At 38.8% G+C, this 13,904-nt stretch overlaps 1 protein-coding gene across 7 annotated transcripts in view; it reads left to right on the forward strand.

Moving 5' to 3' along the window:
• Positions 1-13,904, forward strand: part of kmt2a (lysine (K)-specific methyltransferase 2A) — a 143,995-nt gene that overhangs the window by 94,537 nt on the left and 35,554 nt on the right. For all 7 annotated transcript variants that reach the window (XM_069894772.1, XM_069894774.1, XM_069894773.1 and 4 more), the window contains 6 exons: positions 778-915; positions 1,590-1,748; positions 5,802-5,919; positions 6,778-6,856; positions 7,310-7,470; positions 8,906-9,085. In XM_069894772.1, the coding sequence (XP_069750873.1) occupies positions 778-915; positions 1,590-1,748; positions 5,802-5,919; positions 6,778-6,856; positions 7,310-7,470; positions 8,906-9,085 (835 nt within the window). The remainder of the gene's footprint in view (positions 1-777; positions 916-1,589; positions 1,749-5,801; positions 5,920-6,777; positions 6,857-7,309; positions 7,471-8,905; positions 9,086-13,904) is intronic.

Raw genomic sequence — 13,904 nt, forward strand, 5'->3', positions numbered from 1 at the left:
CCTGCAGCGGATAGTGAAGATCTCTGAGGGGATTATTGGGGTCACTCACCCTGCCATGATAGTCATTTATATAGGCCACTGTTTGTGGAAAGCCATAAACATTGTAAAAGACTCCACACACCCCTCATGCAATCTGTTTTCCCTCATGCCATCTGGAAGAGGTACAAAGAGTTCAGGCCCTCATGACCAGATTGTGAAAGTTTTTTCTCCCAAGGAGACACAGGGCTAGCATATGTAACATGATATAAATAAGTGATATGTTATTTATAAAAATGTATGTTATAATTTAGCCATGTGAATAACCAGCTCCACTGTTTGGAGAAACACTTTCTTCTTTTCGCTGTATACTGCAATGGTTATGGTATGAATGACAAATAAATGTGACTTATCATTGCCATAAGGCTGTAGCATTCTAAGAGCAGCTAATTTTATCAAACAAATGTTACCTTGCCTAAATTACCCACATCTTTGGAACAAATAAAATATGCCACAAAAGTAACTCGTTTTTTTCTTTAAAGTTATTAATAGATTAAAATGCCAACTGTTTCAAGAGATTTTAGATATCACTGCATTCTGACTATTGTTGAGATGACAGAACTAAGCATTTCCAGTTTTTCCATTTCCAGATTCACTTAAAGCTGACGGAGGGGAAAACCGTATTTAAGTTGTTATCTCAAAGGGTATCTTCAGCTTACACGATAACTAATCATTGGGATGTTGAGATTCCAGTGGCTTTGCTATCTTAAATCCAAATATTGATGTAACTGAATCTTTCAGGATGCTGGACGCCTTCTGTATATTGGTCAGAATGAATGGACGCACATAAACTGTGCTTTGTGGTCAGCAGAAGTTTTTGAGGATGATGATGGCTCATTGAAGAATGTCCACATGGCTGTCATCAGAGGCAAGCAACTGGTGAGCTCCAATAATTCCAAAGGAACTTCCTAACCTGGTATCCAGTAAATGGAAATAACTTTCATATTCTTTCAGAGATCTGTAGAGAGGACCGCCCAATTGAAAAAGCAGCACAATGCCGAGTGTAATGTTTGTTTCTTTGTTGAAGATATTCTTTACCTTTTAACTAGACATTTTATATCCATTAAATATATTTTTGAGAGGCTCATTTTGGTAGTTTCTTTGTCTGCATTTTCTGTATTCCAGAAAAGTGATCTCATTGATAAATCATTGCATCATTATGAATGGAAATAGAAAAGGGAACAGTAAATAGCAGAAAAAAATGTTTCAAATATGTCTTGAATAATGAAGTGTAAACAAAATGCTGAAAATACTTAGTAGTTTCTGTCTGGAAGCTTATTAATCTTGGGTACTAATCATTCTCTGCATAGTCTATCTGGATAAATCGAGCATTCAGAAACCAAAAAAAAAATCGATCAGTAGTCAACAGTAACCACTTTTGTCAGGAACAAGTTCAAAGTAGCAACATTTATTCATGATGGTGATTTGATCCCCTTGTGATTAAAGTCAAATATGATCACACTATATCATGAGAAATAGCTCTCCAAAGAGATTTTAAGTTGTACTGGCATAAATCTAACATTTATTAGCCAATTTCAATTCATTCTTTTCAGCGCTGTGAACGTTGCCAGAAAGCTGGGGCTACCGTTGGCTGTTGCCTGACGTCTTGCCAGAGCAACTATCACTTCATGTGTGCTCGAGCAAAGAACTGTGTATTCCTGGATGACAAAAAAGTATACTGTCAGCGGCATAAAGATCTGGTCAAGGGAGAGGTAGGTTCAAGGTATATGAGCAATTTACCTCAGTTCAGTGCATCAACTGAGCCACCTGCTGATACTGTAAGCCCCAAAGAATAGCACAGTGGTGTAGGGCAGAATATCTCTGACAATGACTTGGAACTTTTGAAAATTATTTTTCTTAATATCTACAATGGAAACCAGCCTTTTGAATGATTAAACTTGTTGAAAAGTGACCAGTAAATTAGCAGCTTGCAAGGCCATTTTGTCCATCAGACTGGTGGTACTGGTTCCTGCAGGAGAAACAAAAGTAGGCTATTCATTGCATTGTGAGAACATTTGATTCTGATTGAGCACAAAAGCATAGGATATCACGAGAGAATGAAAATGTGGTATTGATTTCAAAAATTTGACTTTGATATTATTGAAAGGGTGAAAACCGTCAAGGAGTAAAATGCCTACTCTTATTTCTTTTGTTCCTGTGGGTCATCAATCTACAAATTTTCCGACGATACCATGGCAGTGGGTTGTATAAAGGAAGGGGATGAGTCAGCACACAGGATGGAGTTTGAAAACTTGGCTGAATGGTGCACCAACAGCAACCTTGCACTCAATGTCACCAAAACTAAGGAGCTGATTGTTGACTTCAGGAAAGGAAAGCCAGAGGTCTACAATCCAGTGATCATTGGGGGATCAAAAGTGGAGAGGGTGAGCAAATGTAGGTTGTTGGGAGTCACTCTCTCGGAGGATCTTTCCTGGCTGGACACATCACACCAATGGCATCGTGAAGATGCCTCTACTTCCTCAGGGGTTTGCAGAAGTTTGGTATAACACTGGCAAATTTCTACAGAGATGAGGTCGAAAGTGTGCTGACCGGCTGCATTACAGTCTGGTATGGGAACACCAATACCCTGAGCCTAAAGCCCTGTAAAAGGTAGTGGACACAGCCCAGGACAGCACAGGCAAAACCCTCCCCACTATTGAGTACATCTACAGGGAATGCTTCCATCGAAGGGCAACAGCAATTATCAAGGGCCCACACCATCCAGCACACACACTGTTCTTGATGTTGCCATTAAGAAAGAGGTATAGGTTTCACAAGACTCACACCATCAGATTCAGGAACAACTACTACCCCATCACCATCAGATTCCTCAATGTCAAACTCAGAGCCTCATTTAAGGGCTCGTGAATTTTATTAATTTTCTTTAGTTCTCTCTGTGTTGCACAGTCAGTTTGTTAAAATTTGTTATCCGTTTACAGTTCTTTTATTTTTACATGTTTTACGCTGTATAGTTTAATTTTTGCACTACCAATTGATAGTAATTCTGGTGTGCTGCAGGAAAAGGGAACCTCAGGTTGTATTTGATGTCATGTATGTACTCTGACAATAAATCTGATCAATAGTTACATCAGACCACTTATTGGGCAGCATTCTGGTTTGTGTTACGCAATTTGTGTCTGTCTCATTCACACCTGACGATCAAGGTTTGCATTCCAGTACAGTACTGACACCATGTTGCATTGATATTATCTTTAAGTTGAGATTTTAAATCTCTCTATTGCATTGGAGAAGATACAGATGCGTTTCGGCAGGACACTGCCTGGGAAGTACACACCAATTTCTGATGGCCCCTTTGGGCAGCTATTTCTGATTTTAGCCTTCTACCCCTTGGATATTTCTATGTTATCTTTTTAATCATCTCAAGCATCCCAATTTGACTACTGCTTAATCCTTTATATTCAAACTCTGTCAGAAGCCTAGTCAATTTAGTTTATCCTCTTCTTTAATCCTGTCAGCAGTGGTGTCTGAAATACATTCTGCACTATTTTCTGAAGTTCTTGGAGCTGCACTAATAATAAATTAACTTTCACCCTTGTCCAGCCCGTATTGAGTCATACAGTGAAGAAAGAGACTCTTTGGTACACCATGTCTTTCCTGATCAATTTAACAGCTCTTGGTCTGCAGTGTAACCTGTCTGTATTCCATTGTAACTTGGCAATTCAAATACTCATCCAGATGCTCTTTACATTTTGTGAGAGTATTGGCTTCTACAATCTTTTACCCACTGTCTGGGTTTAAAAAAGTTCTTAGCTACCCTTTATTCTGCCTTAAAAATTATGTATTTTAGTCTTGGATACCTCTGCTGTGAAATTGACATGATTATCTCTCCAAACAATGCTCTAGTAACTGTATATACCTCTTTCAGATTCTTCTCCCCAGCTCCTCTATTGTAAGGAGGAGCTTGCTTCTCTTTCTTTGACTGTTAGTCTGACTGTAGGAGGCGCTTAGGCAGTTCCTGCCAGTGGCAAATCTGCCTGCCTTGCAGCAGGCAAAAGTAAATTTCATGTAATCTGACAGTTTTATTACAATAATAAATTGAATCTTGAACCAGACCAGCTGTTTGTCTCTCCACAACTGAAATGTTACTTCCCAGGCAGTGTCCTGCTAAAACTCATTTGCATCTTCACTGCAATCACATCCATCTCATAGTGTGTGGACTAAATATTCTAGCTGTGGCATAACTGATGTTTTTTTTAAAGCTGTAGTCTGTGTCCCAGCTTATGATGGCAAGCATTCTTTATGCTGTCTGCATATCTCGTTCCTTAGAACTCACATTTCTAACCTTAATAGACTTCACAACCAGCCTCCCTTCCCAAAATACACACCGTCACACTTTTTGTACCAGTCCTCTGTATTTTAATTGTTATGTTAGTTTTGTAACCTCTGCTCTTATAAGTTTCCTCACCCTTGCTATTTAGAATATATACCAATCCATCCATCCCACGTACTTTCCCATTTATTATAACATACGAGGCTATTTGGCCCACTGAGTTCTTGTCAGATTCCAGCAATGCAATTTTATTTGTTCAGTTTTTCATTGTTTTCCTCAGTAGCCTTCCATCTTACTAGAACTCCATGATGCTTGTGTAACCTGTCAGTACTCCATTGTAACTTTCTGCTCCAGTGTTCATGATACTCAATTTAGTGTTCTCAGCAAACTCAGATAAGTGGCTGCCAAATTTTTCAAGTAATTTTTTAAGCATGATGAAAGCCTCCAATTCAAGTACTGATTTTAAAAAAAATTCTTGCACTCTCTCCTGCCTCTTAACTAATTTCTTATCCCAGCAAATAGGTTCTTTTCAAATAGATGTCTGAATTTCTACCATAAAGCTGTCTTGGTCTTGAAAAAAACATTTAAAATTGAGAGCTCATATGTTTGGAAGGAAATCTTCCCAATACTTGAACTCTTCTGGTAGTCGACATTAATAAAATTCATGGACCTTACCTTATCTTTCATGCTCCTTTTCACTTTGAAATATTTAGGAAGGCTTAGCTTCTACGAATACTGTAATTTCTAATCAGATCATGTTTTTTTCAAATACTGTTCCATGGTTACAAACAAGATTTAGAAAAATTGTGATTTAGCTACTACTTGACAAATGTTGACATTTATAATTTTCCGATCTAAAAGTTCAGAACGAACATGAAATTGCCTTCAGGAAATCCACGTAATTATGCTTTTCGTTTCAGATTTATATATTTGTAAAAACTTGAGTTGAGCTTGATATTCAAATCCAAGTGAGTTTCTTTTGCAGTTCTGGCCACTTAGTATACCTTTCGTAATTTGCATCTCCCACTCGAATTCTTTGAAAGAGCTATTCAATTTGTCCCACTTAACAACCCTCCCCTATCACACTCTTTCCCTTGCTGAAATTTAATTTACCCATTTCTGATAGGAAATGCCGACAAATAATTTGACAGGCATGCATATCTGCTGGAAAAGTGTAAAGGTGTTTCTATGGTTGAGACTGATTTCCTTTCATTCAAATAATTTAAAAAAAAAGTTATGTCCATTGATAACAGGGTCATTATAAATTATTTTACTGTACTTTGAGAGATGTACCCCATCCCCCTTTAGATTACATTTAATTTTATGAGCAGCCTTTGAGTAGTAATTCTAGAGACTGGCGAAACCTTTTTTAATTACTTTGAGTTGAAGGCATAAAAATGTGATTTTTAAAGAAAAATGCTGAGGGATTGTGTGTTTCGAGTCATTTCTGATGTACCATAAATCTTTGTTACAGACGGTTGCTGAGGATGGATTTGAGGTTTTAAGAAGAATTTTTGTTGACTTTGAGGACATCACTTTAAGAAGGAAGTTTCTGACAGGCCTGGAGCCAGAGAGTATCCACATGATGATTGGTTAGTATAATATCAAAACATTGCATATGTGCAATGAAATAATGTGACAATTGAAAAAGCATTAGGTAGTTGATTATTCTTGTTAAAGCATTGACTTTAGATGAAACTATTTGTACAAATGTAGGAATGAGGTTAGATCAATCAGATGCTGGAGCCAGTTCTGCTAATTATTGACTATAGCTGATCTCTGATCTGACTTTAAAATATGCACCTTTGATCTATATTTCTTTTGTGAACTTAAGCTATCATCTGGCACTTAAATAACTGAGTAAACATCATTAACCTTAAATTTTCCAAGACAGTGAGTCTACAGTCATTCTGAACTTGCTGAGGTGAAGCCTGAAGTAAAGCAGTCTGACAGAAAGAAATGAGCATTTCTGGATAGAAGGAGAGCTTAACAATAGAGCCATGTGTCCATAGATTTAATGCTGCTCTTGTTTAGGCTAGACTATTGGTGCTATAAATCACTCTTCTAATGAACTGAGTTATTTGAACTTGCTTACCAGGTGAAATGCCATCTTAATGTATTATCTGATTCAACTTATTTTTAAACCCACAAGAAGGAGGTATGAAATGCACTTTAGAAGTTCGCATATTGCGGGTGGTAGGGAGAGGTTGATGTGGAATATGGATCATTTGAGCTGAATGGCCACATACTAGGCTCTGTATTCTGTCCATTTCCTCCTTTAAATCCCAAGTGTTTTGTGTACACTTCACCTGAAACTTAATAAAGTTTGAAGTTAATCAATCAATTCATGCAATGCAAGGGGGAAATAATTTTGTTACAGTAACAGCTGTTCTTAACTACTAAACTATGATTGAAGGCATTTGATAATAATGTTCTATCCTTCAATCCAGGATCCATGACGATAGATTCTTTGGGGATACTCAATGATCTTTCTGACTGTGAAGCAAAGCTTTTTCCCATTGGTTATCAGTAAGTTTTCTTTACGTTCCTCTGGCATGAAGTGCTATGGAATATTTTCTGTATAGTATTCAGTACCATTGACTTCCCTGTTCCTATTTTCAAAAGTATTTACTACTTCATTCACCAGATGTACCAAATTACTCTGGCATTTAAAACTGAATATATTAATATTTAATGTAGAAATTGTATATTACCTTGAGATTTTTCTTATCTAAATCATGCATATTAGGTTTAGTTTGCACATTTTCAATCACAATAACAAAATGTAAGCATTTGAGGAGATTTGAAATAGTAATAAATAAATTTTTGTAATGCTAGTTTTATTCATAAATTTAATTTCATAATTTTATTAATGAGCTTTGATACAGTAAAGTTCATGCCAAATGCAGACCATGACCTACTACTTTTTACTTTAACTTTTGTTTCGGATAACTTTTGTTGTCATGTTATAAACATTGATAGGTGCTCAAGGGTGTACTGGAGCACAACTGATGCTAGAAAGCGATGTGTGTACACGTGCAAGATCCTAGAACATAGACCTCCTCCTGTGGAAGCAGAAGAAAACAGCACCTTGGAGCACAGTGAAAACCGAACAGTCGCACATAGTCCAAGCAGTCCAGCAGGTACACAGATGGTGGCACTAAAATACATTGTATCGGAAAAACACCTTTAACATTCTTTGGGCCTCTCAGCAGCTAAAAAGGAAAATACTCCATTTAACTGTAATGTATCACTATGGTAGGCAAAGTCAACTGAAAAGGCTCTTCAGCATGAATTAACTGTTCGCCGGCTTCCTGCTCAGAATAATGAAGATAAGGTGCATTAATTGGCAAACCCCATTGCAATCACTTATCTCTTGTTAATCCTGGCTGAGTTGACCCATCCTCCATATCCTTTTTTCCCAGCTATCTTGACTACTTATTGGGTTAATTAATGTGAACAACCCTCATGCTTACTGACAACTTCATTCATGAAGGGGGAAAAAAAGCCATGAAAGTTTGAATATCCTTGGTCATAAAGGAATGTGGGAACAAAAAGTAAATGCTTTAAGCAAGATAGAGTTGATTTTGAGTGTTGCCTTGGAAATGCTGCTCTTGACCCAATTGTTACTGAAATATTTTGCTTGAGGAAAATTGTCATTGGCCCCTTTTTTTTGGAGTTATGAAACAAAGCACATAACGAGTCAATTGGGTATGATTAAAACTGGTTTTCAAACTTTTTTCACTCGTGTACCCCTTAAGTAATCCCATACCTATGGCATAGGGATTACTTAAGATGGTATGTGAGTGAAAAAAAAAGTTTGAACACCACTGTTTTAAAGCATCTGCCTTGTGTCTGCAACCAGTAACTTTCTTTGGCCCCTTATTGTTTTGTAGCTGGGCCTTGGAGGCAGACTATCTTTTTTGTAGTGTTTTTTTTTGCAATGTATGGAGAGTCTATACTTTGCTGAAATAATCCTATAGATCCAGTTCCATCCATTTATTTTCCAGAAGCTCTCACGTGTTCATCAGCTCTGCTATGATTCTCTTGTCGCACAAAACAATGAACCTATCAACCATTATGTATTTTGGATGTGATAGGAAGCTGGATCAATGAGAGAAAATCCACATTACCTCAAGGAGAATATGCAAGCTTTAAACACATGGCATCCAGGATAAGGATTGAGGTCATTCTGTTCATATCTTGTGTGAACAGCACTAACTGCAATGCTACTGTTCTGCCTTGTAGAGTCGCAAACTTGCAGTACCAGTGATCTGGATTTAATCCTGTCCTTGGATGTTGTCGGTGTGGAGTTTATCACGAAAGGGTCTACTTGTGCACCGTTTGGCCCTGACCTTGAAACTCCCATATTTTATATTCAGGAGTGTGGCTGATCTTTACCTCTTCCAGAATAGTAATCCTTGGTGGAGGATCTTTACTTCCAACCAACATTGCATCAAGTGAATGGGACTTTTAATGTTCATGTTGGCGACACAGCGAGATTTTGTCATTCTATGATATTGTAGTGTTCTACTCCCTTGGTTAAGTGCTAAAAATAATTTGATTTCTCTTTGACAGAAATTGACACAACAGAGAATCAAAATATGGTTTCATCCGAAATTCCAGATCGACAACCAACCTCTTGTGCACCTGGGCCAATACCTCCTAGATCACAGCCTGGAAGTAGAACTCAGATATTTAGTTTTTCCCCATCACGTCGATCCACAAATACAGGATCAAGGCCCCTTCCATCACCAGGTAACTATACTACCTTACACATAGAGCAACAGATAGCAAGGTTGCAGCAGGAATTGGCCAACTGCCATCTCAAATTTGCCCCGCTATTCAATATAATCATGCTTAATCTGTCCCAAATTTCTTCCTTTCTGTGACTGTTCCACAAGAAATTGATGATCTTCCAAAAAACGTATCTTTTGCTTTTAATTACCTCATTTGATATAATTGCGATAGCCCTGTGGGATGGAGAATTCCAGAGCATATGCAAATAAATTCATATGCACCTCACTTTTATTATGTTTCAATAAGTTTGCACCTCCTTAAAATACAGGTCTACTTTTTTGAACTCTTGGTAAAATGACAACTTGTTCATTCCAGGAAATAGCTGAACAAATCTCTTCTGGATTGCCTCCATTGCTTGTATATCATTTCTTAAATAAGGGGATGGAATTTGTGCACAGTATTTCAGTGTGGCCTCAACAATACTTCTCAATTTTAAAATTTTATTCCCCATTGTACCATTTGCCTAAATTGGTTGCTGAATCTTTATGCTTACCTTTTTCATGAAGAAGAACACATTGATCCTTTTGCATGAGAGCTATAGACATGTAGCCATTAATGTATTTAAGGCTTAGATTTATTGGATTATTGATTTCCAACTTTCTGGGACTTTGCCAGAAAATAATGTTGAAGCCATAGTCAGATCAAACATAATTTTGTGGATTGCATTACTGACTGTAAGGGACCTAGGATTTGTTGTTAACATATTATGCATTTTAATTGTTTCTGAGATTATTTGTAAGATGCACTTCAGGATACTTGAAACCAAAATGTAAGTTTTTCATTCATGCTCTTGTTTCTTGAGAATCGTTAAATGTTTTGGGTAGGAATGTTCATGCTGTGAAATTGGTAAATAGATGTCTTCATTTGAATGGGAAGAGGGTATTATTTGAGATGTGCTGTGGCCTTCTTCTGAATATAGCCTCTTCCAATAGGATGAAGGTTTCCTTTATCATCTGATTATTCAGTTGAGGAATCTCATCCACCTGACTGAGTTTGAATGCCCAATATTTGGTAATAAATTGGCATACACACTTGGAAGTAAAACATAAAAATCTCCAGGCCCCGTGGTGGAAATAAAACCACAATGCTGGAGAAACTCTGCAAAGCTAAGGATACATAACCAACATTTTGGGCTTGAACCTGTCAGTAAGGTATAGACAAAATGTGGGTAGGCATCCAATCAAAATGGCAGAGTTGGGATGTGGGGGAGTGGGGGAAGAAGCACAGTCCCGAAGGCAGGAGGTAATAGGGAGATAATGGAGGTAGGTCACACCAGCACACGGGGAGAGAAGATGGCAGATGGTCTGTGAATGGAGAGAGAAGGGGATGGCGAGCTGGAGGAAAGAAGACTGGAATGGAGGAGAGAAAGAATGAAGAGTAGGCAGGCTAACAGTAATCAGAGAAGTTGACCAGATGGCATTGACGTTGACTTCTCCTGTTTCTCCTAGCCTACATCCCAGCCTTCTGTCTCTTCTTCATCGTTCTGTCTCCTTTCCTTCAGCTCTCCACCCCCTTCCTTGTCCATTAATAGCCATCCTCCCTCCCTTTTTTTGCTAGTCTTCCCTCCCTCCCTTATTCACGTATTACCTCCTGCCTGTGGGACTGTGCTCCTGCCCCTCCCTGCCCCCCTGCCATTTTGTTTGAGTGGCTACCCACATTTTGTTCATTTGTCCATTCTTTGAAGGGCTCAAGCCTGAAATGTTGGTTATATATCTTTATCTTTACTACATAAAATACACTTTAACCTGCTGAGTTTCTCCAGCATTGTTTTTAATACATACTTGGAAGTCATGCATCTTACTAACAAGGGAAGTTATTACATTAGTATTGTAGTGCAATTTCTCTTTTCAAATTTAGAAATTAAGGCATAATCTGAAGTGGAAGGAACTTTGTGCATCTGATGCATATTTTATGTCCCTAACTGTTTAATTCAAGGCAAAACATTAAATTATGAGGACTGGTTTCAAACCCCTGAATTGCATTGAATTGAAGAGTTTAAGGAATTAATTTACCTAATTATTTAAAAATGACAACAGAATGTGAAAGAATAAATACGGGGATGCACTATCCAGAACAGATGGTTTCAATCACAGCGAGTCTATATAGATAGAGGAAGTGGGGAAGCATATTTTCACACTGATCAATTAACGATTTTCAAAATCAGAGATTGTATTTATTAGGGAAGAGTTTCAGGGGATAAATGGAGAGGCAGTTTGGATGAGCCTTGATTTAATTCGTTAGTGGAATGGCTGGTTTGTTAGTATTACAGATTCTTGGCACTAAAATGGAAAATAATAATTGAGGGAGAAGTCATTGTCAGAGGGGCAAAGCTTTGGCTCGTGGGGCATCGACAAGCTGAGGTAGTGGTGCAGGAGTTGAAGTAAGAAAGAGCCATCCTATTGGAGGAATCAAAAGAATCAGCAGGAAGGCATAGGTAAGGCCAGGTTTTGTCTGTCTTTTTTTTCCCCCCTCTAGTCATAAACAGTGGGAATGGCAGCCAAGGCAGGGGATTGCTCCTCTTGCAGAATATGGGTCATCAGTGAAACCAACAATATCTGACAAATTAATCTGTGAGAAGTGTATCCAGCTGCAGCTCCTGACAAACCAAGTTAAAGAATTGGAGCTGGAGTCCCTCTCAATAACAAGTATACCATTTTGGATACTGTTTGGGGCGGGGGAGGAGGGGGATTGACCTACCAGGGACAAACAACCCATGGCGATCAGGTCTCTGGCATGGAGTCTGGACCTGTGGCTAAAAAGGGAAGGGAAGAGAAGAGGTACACTAGTGATAGGGGATTCCATAGTTAAGAGGACAGATAAGAGGTTCTTTGAAAGATATCGAGTATCCCGGATGGTATGTTGCCTCGCTGGTGCTGGGGTCCAAGATATCTCAGAATAATTTTACAGCATTCTCAGGAGGGGATGGGGGGTGAGGAGCCAGATGTGGTGACCAATGATGTAGGTAGGAAGGGTGAGAGGGTCCTGCAAGGAGAATTCAGGAAGTTAAATGCTAGGTTGAAGGACAGGACCTCCAGAGATGTGATCTCAAAATTGATACTCATGCCATGTGCTAGCAAGGTTAGAAATTGGAGGACAACACAGCTTAACATGGCTAAAGACATGGTGCAGGAGGGAGGGTTTCAGGATCATTGGGTTCTCTTGCTGGGAAGGTGGTTTGTATGTGAACTGGAGGGGGACTAATATCCTTATGGGAAGGTTTACTAGTGCTGCTCCATTGGGTTTAAACTAGATTTGTAGGGGGATGGGAACCAGAGTGCCAGAGCAGATAGAGGAATGGAGGAGGGAAAAGATGATGTGAAAATTGCATGCCCTCTTAGAAGTCGATGAGTTGTACATGGTGGAAAGGCAGATGAGTTTAGAGCGTGGGGTTAGGACATTGGTTGCAGGAGGGGCTGGACTGGCAGCTCAATGTTCTGGGATTCTGTTGCTTTAGACACAATAGAACGGGGTGGGGGTGGGGGGAGGAGCAGCATTGCTTGTCTGAAAATATCACAGCTGTGCTCAGGCAGGACAGACTAGAGGGTTCATCTACTGAGATTATAGGAGTGGAGCTGAGGAACTTGAAAGATATGACAACACTCATGGGGTTGTATTTATAGACTGTCCAATAGTCAATAAGAATTGGAGGAGCAAATCTGTAGAGAGAAAGCAAACAGCTGCAGGAAAAAAGGTTGTGATAGTGGGAGATTTTAATTTTCTACAAATTGACTGGAACTCTAATACTGTAAAAGGGCTGGATGGCTTGGAGTTTGTCAAATATGATCAGGAAAGTTGCCCTAATCAATATATAGAGGAACCAGCTAGAGAGAGAGTGCAATACTGGATCCCCTGTTAGGGAACGAAACAAGACAGGTAACAGAAGTATGTGCAGGGTAACATTTTGGGTCCAGTGATCATAATGCCATTAGTTTCAAGTTAATAATGGTGAAGGATATGTCTTGGCCTCAGGTTGAGATTCTAAATTGGAGAAAGGCCAATTCTGAGGAAATGAGAAAGGATCTAGAATGTATAGATTGGGATAAGTTGTTCTTGGGCAGGGATGTGTGAGGTAAGTGGATGACCTTCAATGGTGAAATTTTGACAGTTCAGAGTTTGCTTGTTCCTGTTACGATTAAAGGCAAAGTTAGCAGGCATAGGGAATGTTGAATTTTGAGGGATATTGGTTTGGAAGAAGAGAGAGATGTATGAGAGAGGTGTATAGCAGGTGTAGGCAACATGAAGGAAATTAGGTACTTGAGGAGTATTAAAAAAATGCCAGGAAAACCTCTTAAAAAAAAAAAAAATCAAGAAAGCTAAAAGAAGAGATGATGTTGTTTTGGGAGACAATGTGAATAAAAAATCCAAAGGATTTCCACAGGTATATTAAGAGCAAAAGGTTAGTAAGAGAGAAAATTGGTTCCCTTGAAGATTAGAGTAGTTGGCTTTGTATTCAACAAAAAGAGAAGGGGGAGATCTTAAATGTTCTCTCATCAGTATTCACTCAGGAAAATGGCACAGAGGCAAGGGAAATAAGGAAAACAAGCAGTGAGGTCATGGATCCTATACAGATTAAAGAGGAGGAAGTGCTTGCTGTCTTAAAGCTCAAGACATAAGAAATCCCCAGGGCCTGAGAAGGTATTCCCTCGGTCCTTGAGGAAGGCTCGTGTTGAAGTTGCAAGAACTCTGACAGAAAAATTTAAAATGTCCTTAGCCCAGTTGTGGTGCCAGAGGTTTGGAGGGTAGATCATATTGTTCTGTTATTTAAAAAAGACTCCAA

Source organism: Narcine bancroftii, chromosome 8 (genome assembly GCF_036971445.1).
Source record: "Narcine bancroftii isolate sNarBan1 chromosome 8, sNarBan1.hap1, whole genome shotgun sequence".
Classification (NCBI taxonomy): Eukaryota; Metazoa; Chordata; class Chondrichthyes; order Torpediniformes; family Narcinidae; genus Narcine; species Narcine bancroftii.